The 19723-nt window shown below is 34.4% G+C and overlaps 2 protein-coding genes across 3 annotated transcripts; one reads left to right on the top strand and one right to left on the bottom strand.

Annotated features, from left to right (window-relative positions):
* Positions 1-4885: 4885 nt before the first annotated feature.
* Positions 4886-8213, top strand: ROP10 (RHO-related protein from plants 10). The gene is made up of 8 exons (XM_012990830.2): positions 4886-5290; positions 5821-5908; positions 6057-6166; positions 6271-6334; positions 6881-6945; positions 7043-7108; positions 7549-7643; positions 7873-8213. The coding sequence occupies exons 1-8, from the start codon at positions 5186-5188 to the stop codon at positions 7907-7909; spliced, it is 630 nt and encodes a 209-aa protein (XP_012846284.1). The 5' UTR covers positions 4886-5185; the 3' UTR covers positions 7910-8213.
* A 167-nt stretch (positions 8214-8380) lies between these two features.
* On the bottom strand, positions 8381-17472 carry LOC105966260 (uncharacterized). 2 transcript variants are annotated; one of them, XM_088817041.1, is made up of 6 exons: positions 17101-17401; positions 16451-16947; positions 15051-15422; positions 10432-14871; positions 9629-9700; positions 8381-8840 (listed from the first exon to the last, which is right to left on the bottom strand). In XM_088817041.1, the coding sequence occupies exons 2-4, from the start codon at positions 16631-16633 to the stop codon at positions 10468-10470; spliced, it is 4959 nt and encodes a 1652-aa protein (XP_088673167.1). In that variant the 5' UTR covers positions 16634-16947; positions 17101-17401; the 3' UTR covers positions 8381-8840; positions 9629-9700; positions 10432-10467. The 2 variants fall into 2 exon arrangements, with proteins under 2 accessions (XP_088673167.1, XP_088673166.1); XM_088817040.1 differs by having other exon boundaries at positions 16451-17472.
* Positions 17473-19723: the final 2251 nt, after the last annotated feature.

Here is a 19723-nt window from a genome sequence, read left to right as displayed (position 1 = left end):
AAAAGTGGATTTTAATTAGCTCTCCACTTGCTTTATTTAGGGCAAATTGCGGCCACCCCGAGATATCAAATTACATAAAAATCCGTTTATGTTTAGGTAATTACAATTGCCCATCAATTATGTATTTCATTCAATTTATAAATATAATTCTTAAGTCCATTGTAAGCATATTTTAATTTGTATTTAACCTTCCTGTGCAAAACATAATTCTTCACCTACTAAAACTAATGGTAATTTTTTTTTTTTTTTTTTCTGTTGGGTAAAAAAACTGATGGTATTTGATGAGGCCATAATTAATATTAGTTTGACAACATAATATATAAAAATAAATAATGGATATTAATAAATAAATAAAAAATAAAAACTCCAAATAAATGAATTGGGCTCAAGTATTGAAGGCCGAATTAGACTTAAAAACTATTGGACGGCCTTCAAATTTAGATTTTTTTTTTAAGGTTTAGTTGGACCCATTTGGGTTAAAAACAAATAAAAAAGAATATGACCCTATTTTATTTATTTATTTATTATTATTATTATTATTTTTTTTTTTTGAGAGATGGGTCTATTTTAGTTGAAAATTTAATAATTAAGGTTGTTTCTGCAAAAAAAATTAAGAATGTTTAAACATTAAATATAATATAAGCTTAAATAAATACTAGAAGATATTTTATTTTTAAATAATATCTCCAAGACGGTAAAAAGATATAATAAATTCATATTACATTTGAAATCAATGTGTAATCTAACAATAAAGTCCTTTGATTGCTTTAAATTATTTTATTGAAGTTGCTTAATCTTTACTTAAGCCATATATATACCAACCCACACAAAGTCTTTAATCATGACTTGATACTTTCACATTTGTATTACCCTAGAGCTTTCTTTCTGTCCTTTTAATTTATTTTAGAAACAAAACTTGTAAATCAATTTAATTAGCCCCAAAAAGATTATAATATTAGGAAGGTTTTGAGATATTTCGACAAAATCACAACGGTGGGAAAAATACAGTTTTCATTCCTCAAGTTTGAACCGATTTCATATCTGGTCCTCTATATATGTTCAAAAAAAAAAACTGTTTGGTTCATCATATTTCGAAAATTCAACAGCTTTAATCCTTTTCGTCAATTTTTTCGTTACAACTAACGGAATCAAGCTTGTGTCCATCACTATGTTAAGTTAGCAGACGGAATAACGATACATTGACATAAATGACTAAAACAGCTAAATTATTGAAATATGAGAGACCAAATGTGTTTTTTGTGAACATAAAAACCAAATGTAAAAATCAGTGCAAATTTGAATGATGAAAACTGTAATTTTCCCTCGTAACAATCGATTTTGGTCTGGATTACGATTTTTTTTTTTTTCCTTTCTTTCTCACAATCTATTTTTTAAAACTATTAGCAAATTCAAATTTTGCATTTATTCCTCTTAATATAAGTTGCTTTAATTATACTTTCAAAAACATATTTCCAACAACATATCTAATTTAAAAACAACACTTTTATAATTTATGAAAAAAAATGTTTTACAATTGTGGCCATATTATTTTATCTAAATTAATTTTATTAGAATATTTAAGATATTTTACAAAGTAAGTTGAAACTTATACTACAATTTCGAAATTAACTTATCCAGACGATTTTTCACAAGATTTGCAAACAACTCCAACTTTTAAAATTAAACAATTATTTCAAATTTTACCCACCTTCAACTTTAGCAAAAAATAATAATAATAATAATAATAATAATAATAATAATAATAATAATAATAATAATAATAATAATAATAATAATAATAATAATAATAATAATAATAATAATAATAATAATAATAATAATAATAATAATAATAATAATAATAATAATAATAATAATAATAATAATAATAATAATAATAATAATAATAATAATAATAATAATAATAATAATAATAATAATAATAATAATAATAATAATAATAATAATAATAATAATAATAATAATAATAATAATAATAATAATAATAATAATAATAATAATAATAATAATAATAATAATAATAATAATAATAATAATAATAATAATAATAATAATAATAATAATAATAATAATAATAATAATAATAATAATAATAATAATAATAATAATAATAATAATAATAATAATAATAATAAATTGCAACCACGACCTAACAAACACCATTTATCAACAAACCTAATAAATAGTCCCTATATATAATCCCGAAAAAATATAGTTTACAATCCTCAAGTTTTTACTGATTTCATATTTGTTTTCATATGTTCACAAAAAACACATTTGGTCCATCGCGTTTTAAAAAATCAACACTTTTGGTCATTGTTGTAAATTTTTCGTTATTACTAATGATATGCCTAATTGGGTTAACCCAATTGGCCTAAAATTTCTTTACTTATTGAGCCACGAGCCCAATTTTGAATACCACTACAACAAAGGTCCAATCAACTTCAAATAAGATTTGGACCAGACAATCTCCACTAATTAACTTCAGCCCAATGAACAAGGTATAAATAAAATATTACAACTCACTTGTTAAGGTACGTTCAATATTCGAAAGATACAACTGCTCGTATTCTCTCCACTACTTTTGTAATCCACACGCCTGACTTGAGCATGGGAGGGGTTTCCGCCGGATCCAACCCCGGCTTAGTTTACGTTTTCTCTGATCGCAGGTATTACAGGGTCATCAAGCTCGTGAGCCACTGATTCACTTTGTTCTTCCAGCTCATCCTACTTCAACTACATCAGATGATCTATCTCTACCATTATCAACTAACATAACGAAGCGTGTACTCATTAATGCCTTAACTGACGGACAGTAAATTAACGGAATAAACCAAACGTGCTAAAGTATTGAAACACGAAGGGCCAAATATATTTTATGTAAACATGGGGACGAAATACGAAATCGGTGCAAAGTTGAGAGACGAATGCAATTTTACCCATATAATAATCCTCAAATTGTTTCAAACTTATTCATAATCACCAGTGTGTTCGTGTGTGTGAATGTGTTTTTCTTTTTATATATTCAATGAATCTAATCACTAGTTGTTGTCATAAGGTTGTTATAGAAAAAAAAATATTCTTTTTGGTAATCCTATACAGCTACGGTGGTCCTTTGCTGCAGGCAATAACCAGCCAAAAATATGTACTCCCACCGAAAAAATTAAACTGTGGGATTGTGATGTATCTTGGATAATCCACGTGGATATTTACATGATAATGTGCAAACAAACAATTTCTTGTTTTTTTTTTTTTTTTATATATTTTATATGAGAAGACAACTCCTTGTTAGTATTTACAAGTGGGGCTCTTTGTTTTTGAGAATATATATATAATATATAGGAGAATAATCCAAACATTGTTATGGGCTGGCCATTGGGATTGGGACTAGGAATAATAATTAATATCAATGATTCAATTTCATCTGGCTGATGGATTGATTGATTTGTTTATTTTGATTTCTTGATTTATTATTTAATATATAATTGATTTCAAAGAATAGCTTATTATAAAAAAATAAGGAAGTCGATAGATGTCGTTTCAGTTTAAATAATATCGTTTCAATTTTAAATGTGATTTTCACTATTTTGAATGTTGAATTTGACAAAACTCAAAATACGGAATTTATAGTTCACTAAGTTAGCTTTATAATCTAAATTGAATCAACAAAATTGAAAGCCGGGTGATAGATATATACATGAACCAACAAACACCGCCACAATTATAATAATATTATGAGTTATCTAAATTTCAAAATGTAACTGTGTAATGCATAACTTTCTAAGTTGATATATCTAGTTGTCCATCATAATATTTGATTTATCTTTTGTTTGAGATTTATAATTATAAAATTCTCATTAAGTAATATTCTTTATATCAATTGTGTAATAATAGGTGTTGGAGCTGGTCTCAATATCATTCATGAAGTTAATCAAAATATTTACGCATTTTAATTAGTGCTTCAAATACATTTTAATTATATTTATCAAGTCATACACAGTTAAATCTATATAAATTAATACAACTAGGACTAGCAAAATTTTAATTTAGCAAAATATTAAATTATCGAATTAATAATTTAATACGTTTTTTCACAAAGTTGGGACCAAGAAAAAATATTATTTAAGCGTGGTTCTACTGTATTTATTCTCTACCATTTATTAAACTAGTAAGAAGGGTCAAGAAGTTATCAAAATTCCACCTAAGATTTGTACTTTAATGTGATAAATAAAATTAACCAAATTCTCTAAATTTCACAAAAATAAATTAGATTTCCACTAATCCCAAATCCTTTCACAATATAAATTTGAGATTATCAATTAAAAATTGCAAAAAAAATCATAAATTTTAAATCTAGGATTTCAAATCCTCTATTTAATTTCCATATATAACTGAAATAGAAAATCAATCAAGAAATATCAGCTGAGATCAGCCCCACGCGCCTAACAGAAATCCAAGATCATATATTAGAGGTGGTTCATAAAGACATAAATTCATCAAAACTTAGAGATAATTATGGGAATATTAAATGCTGCGAAATTTACATTTTTAATCCCTCAAGCTTGAAATGATTTCACATTTAGTTCTTATGTTTACTAAAAAATACATTTGGTTCCTCATGTTTCAATAATTTGACATTTTTTGTCATTTTCGTCAATTTACCCTCAGTCCGTCAGTTGCGATAGTGATAGACAAGCGTTTGATTCCGTTAATTTCAATAGAAAATTGACGAAAATGACTAAAAATTTTGAATTTTTGAAACACGAGGGACCAAGTGTAAAATCGATGCAAAAATTGAGGGATGAAAAAAAAAATGAAAAAAGTTTCGATCTTTATGTAAAAAGCTAAAGAAATGATTACCATTAACCACAAAGTGTAAAGATTCAACCACTCTGCTATAAAGAGGTTTTAGTATGAGTATCATGTGACCTATTCTTAGTCTCTCTCTCTCTCTTCTTTCTCTCTCCTCTTTCTCTCTCATAAAAGCCCATAAAAGATACAAGCCTAAATGCCCAACCATTCCAACCACCAGGCCCCAGGGGCACAAAAAGAAAATAGTTTCTTCTGTCAAAATAAAATAAATTCATAGTTTAATCAAATATTTTGACTTCCCATTTCTTTCTTTCTTGGATAGTGTGTTTTGTGGTGTGTGTGTTATGCAGCAATGGCTTCAAATGTTTCAAGATTCATCAAGTGTGTGACTGTGGGTGATGGTGCTGTTGGCAAAACCTGTATGCTAATCTGCTACACCAGTAACAAATTCCCCACTGTTAGTACTCTCTCTCTCTCTCTCTCTCTCTCTCTCTCTCTCTCTCTCTCTCTCTCTCTTATTCTCTGTCATAAATATATGGGGAAAGAAAGATGCCCTGATCCGTCGTATTTGTCATCATCATTCTTGTATTTCTGGATATTGAAATTGTTCGTAGATATGGAGGAATTAAAACAGTTTAAATCATGCAGTTCATGTATATGATAAAATGTCTGTGAGAGACTTCTGAAAAAGTTTGCAGCTTTTCTCTGTGCTTCCTTTTGCTTCTTGTAAATGCCCAAAAAAGGGTTTCTTGTTTTCATCTACTTCTGGGTTTTTTGCTTTTGGTATCTTTCTTGAACTCTGTGATTTGGTTTTTTTTTTTTTTTAACTTCTAGTTTAATGCAATTTTTGTTGTCTAACAATATATTTCACTGTCTAAACCGACAACCTTGTGGTTGAGTTGTAATGGTAGAGGTTCTAGGTTTTTTTTTTTTTTTGGAATTCTGATATTGTAATTTATTTTTTCTCCTTTTTAATGTGAAAAATAGGATTATGTACCAACAGTGTTTGATAACTTCAGTGCAAATGTGGTGGTTGAAGGAATAACTGTCAACTTAGGCCTTTGGGACACTGCAGGTAACTACTAAAATCACTTTCACATGTCTGTAAATCAAGAAAATGTGTACTTTTCTGCCGAAAAGATGACATTTTTCTAAAACTGAAAACTAAGTAAAGTAAATTAGTTAATTATCTGACTTCTGATTATATTTAATTATATTAACAGGTCAAGAAGATTACAATAGATTAAGGCCCTTGAGCTACAGAGGAGGCGACGTCTTCGTCTTAGCGTTTTCTTTAGTCAGTCGAGCGAGCTATGAGAACATATTTAAAAAGGTGACTCCTTTTTGGTATTTTCGGTACATTTTTTTCCTGTAATTAGTATCTTTTTTATTTTATTTTGTTCCTGATTTTTACACGGGCACATTTCGGTTTGGCAGTGGATCCCGGAACTTCAGCATTTTGCGCCTGGGATTCCGGTCGTACTTGTTGGCACCAAACTCGGTACATTGCTTTTTTTTTTTCTTTTCTTTTTTTCTGAAGTAGAAAATTCGTTGCGATTTATATTAGTGTCTATATAGAAGGAAATTTTGACTAAGAAAAACGAGAATGTTCTGTCGATGCGTTGAATTTTACTCTGGTTTTGCTATTAACCATATGCAATGCAATTCTAAATTTAAATAATAAGCGTGACAAAAAAGTTTTAGATCGTTTCTTGTCGATGATACTTTCCATGTTAATAAATGATTTTATCATTTTATGTGCTACATTTTCTTAAATAATTAATGATGTCTGTGTTATTCATTAATAGCTCAATAAAAGGAGTATGTTCTCAATTTATTAGTGATTTTATAGACCGTATCATTATCCTTTTTTTTTTTTCCGTTTACATTATTCCATCTTTTTATTTCAGATAATTTTTGCTTGTCAACATAAACACTTCAATTTTATTTTTTCCGATAATTTACATCGACTCTTGCAAAGATTTTTTTTCGTGTCTTTTAAAATCTTGTAATGTATCTATCTATGTATGTATGTATGTATCAATAGATCTACGCGAGGATAAGCACTACTTGGCCGATCATCCAGGATTAGTTCCTGTTACCACTGCACAGGTTTGATAATTACTCAATCATTTACTGCTATAATTGCTCTGTGATTATTTAATATTTAATCTTCAAAATGATGAATTGATATCCTATTTATAATTAGGGTGAGGAGCTTCGTAAGCATATCGGCGCTGCTTACTATATCGAGTGCAGCTCTAAAACTCAACAGGTATGTCGAGCCCAAATCTGTTTTAGTTTGGCAATAAGCAGACTTTGAAAACCGGCATATAGTATTCCCGTAAAAATTTAATCAGTGAAATTACGGAAATATTCACTCAATTGTTACGTGCTAAGCTACAAATTATTGTACTATTGTTTAGTCTCAACATAGTTACAACATTCATGCTGAAATATAGTTTTACATATATTTTACGAATCTTTTACTCCGACATTAGCGTGCAAGAAGATGAGAATTTTGTGATAGTATTTGCCATATTGGTCATGGTAATATTTGTTATAACACGAAACACGGTTATTGTTGGTTTCTGTCCTCGGATAGATTGACCGTGTCTTTTTTTTCCGTTACATAGGAGATTTTTCCATGATGCTCGAAATTGGTTTGTCCAAAATATAAGGAGCATGAACTTAATTTTTCGATGAAAAATGCAGAATGTAAAAGCCGTTTTTGACGCCGCTATCAAGGTAGTTATCAAGCCACCGCAAAAGCAAAAGGAGAAGAAAAAGCCACGCAAGGGATGTTTTGTGTAAGTACATCGTTCCCACGCGCTTTTCACAATATTTTTATTAACGGCAATTTAGTTTTCTTTTTTTTTTTTTTGTTTTTGAACATCATGTTATAATGCTTCTTGTTTATGAGTTTTAGCTAAATTTATACGAGAATATGTATGTTCGTATTATCAATTGTTCTATTTGTTTCGTGTGACCTCAAATACAATTTTGAAATGATTCGACACTCTATTTTTCGATTTGCAGGAATATGTTCTGTGGAAGAACTATCCGCCAAGATTAAAAAAAAAAATATTGCATGAAGGCTCTGCCAAGTCTCCACACTGTTTAATACGTCAACACAATACAAAACGATGCCGTTTATAGTGTGTAGTAGATTTAGTCTCTCTCTCTCTCTCTCCAGGCAATTTTTGATTTGCAAGTGTATTAACATGTTAAGTTGGGCAGATCATATTTCTTACTGTTTTTCAGTTATCTTAAAATTCTGCATGCAGGTACATATATTAGTATACAAGGATTTTATTCATTGATTGTGAAGTTTGAGACTTTACTTCTTAGTTATATTCAATTTGAAATTAATCTTTGAATATTCATTAGAGATCAAATTTGAACATATATTTTCGGTTGATGCTGTAAAAAAATCGATAAAATGAGCAAAAATAGTGGATAAAAACCAAAATTAATAGTATTCATTTCACGATCAACGCACAGTCGATAAAAAGACGGTGCATCAAAGATACTGCGACGAGAAGGGTAATGTAAAACAAACTTATAATACCATAAAAGCGATTACGACTAAAGCAAACAAGATAGCATTTTTTAGTATCCAAAATTAGATTACACCCTACGCATTAATATAAATATATGTATGGGGGGAAATAAAGACGAAAAAGGGTAAAAGAGTAAAAAAGTGAAGAAAAAAAAGGCAAGCTCAAATTCCGAAGGGCTCCGAATATACCAGATATAAAACCAGCCTCCTCAGAATAGTTAGGGATGTTGCATCGAACTATTTTGAATGCTATGCACCGGGAAGGGGTTTAATGCTTTCTGCAACAAATATCTACAGCGGCTATGCAGTGCTGCCTGCACCATACACCTAACATGCACGAGCAGTGAGGGTCGGAGAATATGGACACAGAATCTACTCACAGGTCACCCATCCCATCCTCTGGAGAAATAACCACCACGTCGATAGTTAATCGGGGCTTCAAATACTGCGAAAGACGAAAATGACAGGTCAGCATAGTAATAATAGAGTTACATGACATAGTAAAAGTGCAATTTAAGTTAGTTCTCTGTATCTGGCGTTTTGGCCGAGAGAGAAAAGGTGATATATTGTTCGACCAATTCATACCAGAAGAAGTAACTTGATATGCTACATCACACAATCTGTACGATCACGGAACATTTCTTTCCGTGTAAAATTTCGAAACTTGATAGTTTCATATATTCTCTTCTGCATAAGTTTCTTCACTATTTAAGATATTTGCTATTGTGGCCGTTTCTATCTGTGCTGTCCATGTCATCTTAAAAATATTTTAAATGATGTTTCCGAAAGTTTCGATCTCGATTTTTCTAAAAAAAAATCAGCAATGTTGTTGAAAAAACTCAAAAAGCATGACCTCGGGATTTCACGGATAGCTTACTGGAAAGTTTTCCATATATTCTCCCAATGCATCGGAAAACATAAAATAAAACGACTTATTCACCACAATTAGATGTTACAGAGAAACAGAAAACCAAGCATTGCCCCAGATCTGACATATCAAAGCTCTATTTCAATGATTAAAACGCCCATCTTCCTCACATTGAAATCGTTTCCTCGTGCAATAAAATGTTTTATATCTTAAAATGCTTAAAACAATGCAAAAGAATATGCTATTCTTGTCTACACGCATTAAATATTTAATTTTCTAATTAACTAAAGCCTAGACAATAGTTCATATAATTGAGAGTGTTTATAGCATATAAAATTTGGTTTATGCTTGATAGAGAACCGTACCTACAGTACAAAGGGAGGCTGCTGATAATCAGTACTTCATCTGACAACATTGAATGCTTACTCCTTTGCTCACTATTAACATGGGCAGAAAATCAAGGCATACATACCATCAGTCATCGACTCATCGTCAAGTCTTGTACATGAAATTTTGCAGAATGGTTAACTGTTTCTAATAATGCAGCCTCTCGATTTCATATTAGAACAAGAACAATTTACATTCCAATTCCAACCTAGTACACGATGAAAATATGCACAATGGAAATAACAGAGCTATGATCAGAACAAGGAACCAATTTTCAATGATAAGATGAGTCCATGTGTATTGAATACTTTAAGATAAGGGATGAAATGGTAAAAGAACACCTGTTTTGTTTCTTAGTAATAAATATGATAATGCGGAATGACTAACATGCTGTATTGCATGAAATTGCACAACAAGCACTAATGGGATTTAATGAAATAAATAAATATGATATTGCTTCAGGATATTTATGTTATGTGTTCATGCCACATAAATTGAGTCTAGGTGGAGTTATTTTGACCCAGACAACCGGATCCAAATACTAATGAAGTTCACCCTTCAACAAAAATGAAATAAACTCCCTATTTCACTAGCTATTTGACTTTTGAGTTGCATGTTTCCATTTAAAAATTTGACTAATTACAAAAAGGGATTCAACGTGTAAATAGAAAATTGTATCTCACTAAAGAGTGTTAATATTATACAAAAAATAAATCAGTTCTCCCAACATCAGATCAGCTATTATTAACTTTGCGTTGCATGAAAGAAAAAAAAAACTTACATGATCCTAGGGAATATATACTCCAAAGCTCCCATTCTACTTCCGTGAAGACTGCTTATGTCTGAAGGCCTCATTATCCCAGCCTCCCTCGGGTTCTTTCCTCTTCAAAATACCACCTGAAACAGAAAACATCCTGGCCTGCTCCTCCGCTAGAGCTTGCGAACTGGGACCAGAGTGTTGGCCTGATGACAAAGGCCACATGTCTCCCCTGCCTGCACTTTCCACAGCTTCAGGGCCAGTGTTGAGGTCCAGACCCTGTCGGACCCACTTTATGTTGCTCTCAAGCCCACCGTTATTATTCATCTCTGGAAGGCTAACCACGTAAGGCCTCTGAAATTGGGATGTGACAGAACCAACAGGTCCTAAATACTGTGAATTTACTGAAGGTACAAAGAGCCTGGGACCAGATGCAGAATCTGTATACGAGGTATTTCCGACTGAAAAAGTGGCCGAAGGGAGAGGGTAAGTGGGACCAAAAGGAAAGACAGGGAACTGAAAAGGACTTGAGGGAAAAGGCGTTGCAGGAGATGATGATAATACTGATCCACGGTAAATGTCAGGATTAAATGGATTAACACTAACACCAGTAGGGCCATACGTTCTCTGGGGCCCACCGGGTGGAAAAACGGGGAAAGGCTGCTCCACTCGATCAGGTAACATTGTCGGGATTGCTACTTTTGAGTAAGTATTCGCTTGAGGAAACCAGGATGAGTAACTGCCCATCACTGGACTGTTCATTCTAAGTCCAGCCAAAGGCAGCTGAGACGTTCTACCACCTTTGACTAGTTGATTGAAGGGAAACTGTTCCGCACTTGAATCATCAGCCACAAGCCCGTCGTTGAGATCAAAATCCCTCCGAGCATGTAAGCCACCAATTTTGAAATTCAGAATAGATGGCTCTCCGATGCGACTGGCGGCGGTGGTGGTGCAGTGCCCAGTATCATTTGCTTCATCGAGTGCATTCAAATCAAAATCCAGCCCACCAGATCCGCGAATAGGCATAGAATTAGATGCCTCATTCGACGTGGAAAAATTACTTGCCCGCTCAGTTGTTGAATCAACCGCCAAAGCAGCACCTCGACAAGCCATTTCCTCGAGAACTCTTTCATCTGGCACATTCAGATCAATATCCAAAAGAATGCGGTCTTGTTTACTGGAAGAAGTATCAGGGCATGACAAATTTGTTGGACCCAGCGGCATTTCAAGAACTTTTCTAGGTTCAGCAGGTCGAAATGCACTAGTAGAAGCAGATCCCTTCCATCCAAGTTCAACTTTATTCCTCAACAAGTCCTCAGGCGGAACAAAGGGGCCTTTTGCAGCAGCAGCTACGGTAATGGTGGTAGAAGGAGCACCAGTTAAAGAATTCACAGAAAGTGGTAACGAGTTAATATGATTATTGGTGGAACCAGAGGTTGTGTCGGACTCCTCATACTTCCTATCATCGTCACTAAAACCTTCATTTAAGTCAAACTTTATCTTTGCACCTGGATCATCTGCTCTTGTAGCAGAGGAAGAAGCTGCCCCGGCACCACCAGAAGCACTCTCATCTTTCTGAATGCTTGTACACATGGATTCTGTCAATTCAGCCACTTTCTGAACTTCATTATCCGCAGAACAAGGGTACTTTCTCTCTGGAAGTGAAACATGCTCTGGAATCTCCTGGTTTTCCACCTTTGCCTCTTTATGATGACTTTTGAGATCATGAGATGTCAAACATAAGGCAGCTGCACTATGGCTTCCAATAGCTGTATTTCCGTGCACTTTCTCTTCCTTAACAGAGTTCAGTCTTTCAGACTTGCTAATGCAATTATTGGCAGATTTAAGATCCAGTTCTCCAGCTTGAAATGGATCACCAGATTCTGACACTGATTTCTGGCTACATTCGGTTTGGTGAAGCTTTTCAGTATTATCTCCTGCTGCAAATTCAGACTTGAGAATCTCAACAGTCAATTTCTGATGTGAATTGGCTGTCGTGTCTAATCCTCCATTCACAAACTTGGTGAAGTCACCTCCATCCAAGGGCTGTGGTTCCGCAAGTCCAACCATTGGCTTAGACCCATCTACACTCAAATGATCAGAAACGTCCTTTTCCTCGGCCATCATGACATCACTTCTGCTAGTTCTACTATTTGAAATACCATCACCAATAACATTACTATAAATGCCTTTTTCCTCCTGAATCCCTGCATTTGATTCAACGTGCCTTACCTTCTCTGGAGAGATCGGAAGTGCCAAAGAAGAGGCAACTGTATTTTCATTTGGCTTCTCACTGATCTTCCACTTAAGGTCTGCATTGCATCTCGAAACCGTGCCTGGAGTACCTCCCCCATTTTGTTTATCTTCAGAAGAATGACATGGAGCACATTTCTTAAAACTAGAAAGCTCGGGTGGTGCATTCTTAGACAAATATAACCCATCATCGGAATATGACAAACTGTCCAAAACAGCCTGCTTCTTGACATCACGTTCAGCGTCATTTTGAAACTGATTCTGCGCTCTTGCCTCGTAATTTTCAGGGGAAGACTTTGATTTTGCCTCATCACCAGTGCAGACATCCTCAACTACAGGCTTACTTCTTTCACTAGAATCAGTAGGGGAAACCACATCAGATCTGGACATTTCTCCGGCAGCCACACTAGCAAGCAAGTTCATTCCAACATCATCTTCAAGTGACAATGATGAAGTTGCTTCCGAATATTTAGCACAGCTCTCAATTAGCGCATTCATGGGGCTGAAAGATGAGGCTTTCAATTTGAACGACTCCAATTGATTCCTAGGAGGGGCTTCAATTAATCTCTTGGAGCCTTCATTGATTATGCTTTGCTCTTCATCAGGAAGAACTGCAGGTGACACAGCATCCTCTGACTTAACAAATACCTCTTTTGAATCACTGTTTCGGCATGCATTCATGTCTGCCCCAACATTGAATCGATATGCACAACTCCTGTCTTTTGAAACATTATCAGACTGTTCATGTTTGTTCACAACAGCAGGAGAAGAAGCTCGGCTGCTGGTAAAGGTAGGTTCTTCAAAATATCCTCCACTGCCACCTTGGGCAGGACTCCTCGCCCGATTTGGTATCTTAACAATTAACTTATGACTGCTTCCTTCACTGGGTCCTTCGACAACCCTTTCACTCGTTAATGCAGAGTGAGACTTCTTCTCAAAAGCAGTACTTTTTTGTGCTGAAGGAATTCTGCTAGAGCTTGTTTCTATCTGACTTCCAGTCGGTGATGTTCCAGGAAAACCACTAAATTTCCGATTACGGGTACTACTGCTGGACATGTTATTAGCAGTCAATGAACCTGCTGTGGAATTCTTCAGGTCTTCCTTCGCTGGAGAAGACTGACCATAACTATTGGAATGATTAGAGCTGCTACTCCTGTCCTCCCTAATTTGAGGGGCACCAGCAGTGCCTCCCACAGAAATTCTACTCTGGCTCTCCTTTCCAGATGCAAGTTGTGAAGCTGGTTGGACAGGTCTAGGAGATGAGGTTGCATACTTTATGCTACTTTCCCCATGTGAAGACTTAACTGAAGTAGTTTTGGATGCAGAATTCTGAGTAATTGAGCTTTTAATGGCAGCATCAGACTCACTTGGAGTTCCGCTCAAACCATGAGAAGCCTCTGGAAGACGTGACTTGGAAGGCCACACAGATACAGTGTGGGTTGAGGTTGACTTCGCATCAATACTAATCATTTCGGCTTCAACACGTTTCTTCCAAGTGTCAACTAAACTCCGTGCCTTTCTCTGAATTTCTATATTTTTATGTGATCGTAAGTGATTCACAGATCTGCCAATGTTGCACATCTGAAGGGCATGAAGATTAACTGGAAGTTTATCGAGTGCACGAAGTAAAACCAAAAGGAATTCCTCCACAGATTTATCACCATCCTTGACATTAGAATCATTACCAATCTTCCCTTTATGAATATCCTGCAGCCACTCATCCAACACAGGCAAACCTCTGAGCTGCACAAACAAATTGAGGCAATCAACCTTTTCAATGGAAGCCATTACATTGGCAAGCATGGAGCGGCTTACCAAATCCATTTCTCTCTCTGTTCTATCTGTTTGCATCAACTGGACAAGTTTTTCAACCCCTTCCAAATCCAAAACTCCACTTTTTTCTGTTATTCGTGCAATCTCATATTTTAAATTACTTTTGGTTTTGCATTGAACCAAATCACCACCATTAGTCCTTGAAGAGCGTTCTCGTTTTGAAGGGTCCGAACCATGATCACCTCTCTCCCTCTTCTTTCCCTTGGGTTGAGAAGGAAAAGAACTCCCACTATTTTGACCACTATCAGAAGTCGGTTTCAACTGTGAGGTTGAAGTCGGAACATTAGCTTGCTTTGGAGAACGAACAACAGGCTGCAAACTCACATGCATCTCTATCTTAGTGTTGTGTAAAAGTCGATCTACTTCTTCTTGCTGCTCCTGAGAAACCATGAAGGGTATATGAGTTGAAAAAGGTAAACAAATAAAAGGTAATCATGTAGGTTTACCGCTTACCCACACAGACCACCAACCCAACAAAAACATATAAACAAAAAACCTCCACATGCAATTGGGGAGAACATTAAAAAGGAAAAAATCCACTGACTATTATGACTAACATTAATGTAATCTTGATCTGTTAGCCACCATAAACACTTGTTTGTAATGTCATAGGCACGCCGACAAACAAAAGCGGATGTCCCTTTGGGAAGTTCTACACCTCTAGGAAGAAATGCAACTTTACATGGATGGAGTAGAGATGCAGCAGGAATTTCGTCCTTGTGAAATGAATAGAAAATCTCGTTTGGGGCACCGTCCACTAAAGTGCCCTTTTCAAGCGTTAGTTCAGATGATCGATAAAGCCAATTCACACCCAGCTGCAAGTTATTATCTTTGTTAAACCCCAACCAACGAATTAAACCAATGAGAGGTGGATAATCCTTGGGCGGTTTGAAAAGAGCACAGTCACCAACACTAATTTTGCGACCGTCCTGTAAGGCAGAAAAAGTTTAATCAAATCAGTGCGGTAAAAAACAAGTTACACCCAGTCTGAAAGAAAGACATATATTTTCTGTATAAAATCTCACTGTCATCAAATCTATACTTGCAACTGAGAAGTCGAAATTTCCACACATAATATACGTGTGGGTGTGTCGATATAAAGAAAGGCAGACCTTCAGGATTAATGAAGTTGCTGACAGATAGAGAGAGCAAATGAAGAAGTTTCGAGTGCGGGAACAGGATAAAAGAAGCCTTATATTTCTTTGCGGAGAATAAAATTGTGTTCTAACCAGTAACCGTTAATACATTTATTTTTCTGGGGCTATTGCGGCTCATATCGAAATTAATGGCCTGACTTTGATTTTGGATGTATGCTTATTATACGCCATGCATTTACTAATAGTAAAGAAAAGGTATGGGCATCAATGGAATTTGGATACACTAGTGAAATGGCTTGGCAGTACAGACATACGAATCTCTACAAAATCGGAATTAATTAGATATAAATGAGCGTAGAAATTACGCCTCACCTTCCATTTTCACAAAAAAATAGCATGAGAGACACCTACACAATTTAATAGTTTTGCCTGGGTATATACTATTATAATCGACAGGCTAGTGTCAAAGACATGTGAACAATAGCTTTATTATTTAGAACACGTATGCTATTGCCTCAAACATTCCCAAATAAAATGTCACGACATGTTGCGGTAACATTGATATAGGACTCATGAGACAATTAGTACAATCTTGTATTTTAAACTCAAAGTACACAATCGGGTCCAGAAAAACAAGAATATTACCCGAAAAATGACAAGTCGGAACTCAAAAGCCATTTAAGGAATGAGCATGCTCACCATAAACAAGCAGATACCATTACCAACAACATAACAGTTAAGACGCACAGCTCAACATTAGAACACAGCTAAGATAAAAAAAAAAAGATGCAACCGTTACAAAATAAAAATAAAAGACGATAATCTATGGAAGGATAACAGAAAGAACACTAAGCCAATACCTTTAAGAACGAATCACTAGTGGCGGAGGTTGTGGCAGCAGAAACACGAGGAGAATGAATCTCCCCAGCGACAACTACAGAATTGTTGGTATTCGATAATGGAAGGAGTGACCGCATGTGCTGACTACTACTTCGCCGTAAACTCCTACAGCTCTCGCTGTCTCGCTGAACCCGCCCATGCATAATAAAATACGGTTATTTGCATTTTCCCCAGTTTTTATACCACCCTCTGCTTCAAGCATCAAAATCTTTCAAAATTCCTCGTCAAATTTCGACCTCAACAACAAACCTAAACTCCTATCAGCACCTATTTATCTCATTTTCGACAATAATTCAAATCTCCAGAAACTCCCAATCGAATATCAACAACAGAATCAAAAAAAAGCCCCGAATCTCCCAATTCGACCACGGAAAATACCCTAGATCGCTCCAATTAGACAGAAGCCCTTCTTTATCGTGCTTTATTTAATTTCTAGGGCTTCACTCTGATCTAAAACCTATCAAAAATCAATCGGGCACGCAGATTCACACCGGGTTAAAAAAACCTCCGGATCGAGAAATTCAACCAAATCGTCTAAACAAATATCAGAAAAAAAGATGCAAACGACAACAAAACATCGCACGATAGAAATTAACGTGCATAAACTTACACATGTACTTCCCACACGTGTTTGTCTGTGTAAATTAGCGCGTGCGTATACAGAAGAACGGAGCAAGAGAGAGAAAATCTGAGGTGTATTTGGACCGCCGAGCGAAAAAGAGGGGATTTTAGAGAGAGAAAGCGGGGGAGGTATAGATACAGGAGGCTGTACGTATAGTTAGAGAGAGAGAGAGAGGAGAGAGAGAATAAAAGGGGAAAAATGATGTCGTGAGGACTCGTCAGACGGCAAAAAGACAAAAACCGGGTGTACTTGGAATTGAGTCGAGCGAGTTGAAACGGGCAGATCGGGCAGGCAGGGCAGTGGATATAATTATAACCTGATAATCTCACCCATCGAGGTACCGGGATTTGGTGAGATATCGCGGAAGGTGAGTTCACTAAAAGGGGCAGCAGTAAGTTGACTGCTCTGGTTTGACTCCGTGGTATCTAAACCAAATTCGTGGAGGTATGATAAAATTACTCAGGGGTGTATGTATGTTGTAAAGTGTAATTTAGGTGGAAAAATATTTATGTAAGTTCTGTTCATTGTGCAGCTAATAATTAATTGTGGCCTAGACAAATTTATTATACCGAACTTATAGTTAGATTATTTAGCTATATCTATTTTATTTTTATTTTTGGTAGGGTATTACTATGATAATAACGCTGACATTATATTAATGAATATAATCATTGTAATAATTTTTTTTTATTGAATGTTAAAACGATGAAAACTAATTATTATTAATTAAAGGGTTTAATAAAGTTTGCACTTTGCACCCTTTAAGTAATAGAGCTTAAAACTTACCTCTTGAAGTATCAAAGGTAATATTTATCATTCTATTAATAAATTGAATAATAAAACTTTAATGACATGTCATTTTTTATTTTCATAATCATTAAATAAATAATGAGTATGTTATTTTCAATATCTTTAAAATCTATTTTATCATTTCAAAATTATAACTCTACGAAGAAAAAAGATCTGAATTTTAGTATAATTTCAATTTTTTTTTTTAATTTCCCTTTATTGCTAGTATAAATTTTGATTATATAAACCATGTGTTATGTTCATTGCAGTCATTATTTATATTCTCTGAAAAAATTTACGGTCGTCAATACATCTCACTTGCAAAAATCTTTACTTTGCTACATGCATGATTCCAAATTTATTGTTATGAATAATTAGGGAAGTTACATAAAAAGTATTTGAAGAAATTTTTGAAAACGTTTCCATGAAATTAGAATTTTTTATTTTATTAATAAAATTAATATTTTGAAAAAATATTATTACGTATTCATTGCTCCAAAAGGCGAAATCCCTCGCCCCCAGGGCCCCCATCCCTTGGCCCGACAAGGATTGATGGAGGAATGTAAATCATGGTAACTCAACGGCCCGTTAAGGTAGCGGACCCGGACCTGGTGCCCACAAGGAACCAATCTCATTGGAGTTGAAATTCCCACACTGCGGCTGCCAGGATTCGATCCTAGGACCTTGCTCCAACTTACCACCTCCGGAACCAGTTGAGCTACACCCATGCGGGCTATTATTACGTATTCATGTTTATATATATAATGGTTTGAAGGAAGTTATGAGAAGAAAAAATACCATGTCATTAAAGTTAAAGTTTTATTTACATTTGATACTTCAAAAAAGGTGAGTGTTACAGTCCCTATACTTTAAGGGTGGAAAGTGTATTTAATAATTAATTAAAGTAGTTATATATTTTCTATTTGGGAATATAGCACTTAACCCCCTTGTGGTTACAAGCTTTTGCAGATGATCATCTTGTGCTCGTAATATCGGCACATAACCCCTTGTGGTTGATAGAGCCATCAAAGAGGTATCGTTCATTAGTTTTTTCGTCAAACTTAAGCGCACATGTCAAATTTCAAGAGGATTATCTGCAAAAAATAAAGAGAAATGTAAGTATAAGGGGATCATCTGCAAAATATAGTATTTTGACGTTTGACACGTGCAGTTAATTTTGACAGAAAAACTAACTGAAGTTACTCCTATTAACCATAAAGGGATTATGTGTTGATATTACGAGCACAATTAGATCATCTAAAAAAAATTATAACCACGGAGGGTCAAATGCTATTTACCCTTTTTATTTTGTCAAAGCATTTTGATTTTGTTAATTTAGTGGTGAATGTTTTTATATTCTAACTTATCTTAGAAAAACTTATTTTTAGTGGTTTCACAAACTACTTAAGAATGTTTATATTTTAAATATTAGATTATCCTACTTAAAGAACTATTTTATATCTTGAATTGCTTTAATAAAACATGCAATTTTGCTAAAATAAAGGGGTCGAGTATAATTTTATAAGGGAAACTTACAGTTTTAAGTTTGCACATATTTTATATTTGATTCTCATGTTCACCCAAAACATATTTGGTCTCTCATATTTCAATATTTTAATATTTTTTTGTCATTTTCATCAAGTTACCGTTATTTCTTCTGTTAAGAAATGACGGACACGTGCTTGATTCCGTTAGCACTAACGGAAAATTGACAAAAAAGACTAAAAGTGGGGACTTTTTGAAATATGAGAGACCAAATGTGGTTTTTGTAAACATGAGGGACTAAATTGAAACCAGTGCAAACTTGAGGGGTGAAAACTGT

Source organism: Erythranthe guttata, chromosome 4, assembly GCF_056151865.1.
Source record: "Erythranthe guttata isolate IM_541 chromosome 4, IM_541, whole genome shotgun sequence".
In the NCBI taxonomy this organism is placed as follows: domain Eukaryota; kingdom Viridiplantae; phylum Streptophyta; class Magnoliopsida; order Lamiales; family Phrymaceae; genus Erythranthe; species Erythranthe guttata.
The sequence above is the reverse complement of the archived record's forward strand: the minus strand, read 5'-3'. Positions and strand labels throughout refer to the sequence as shown.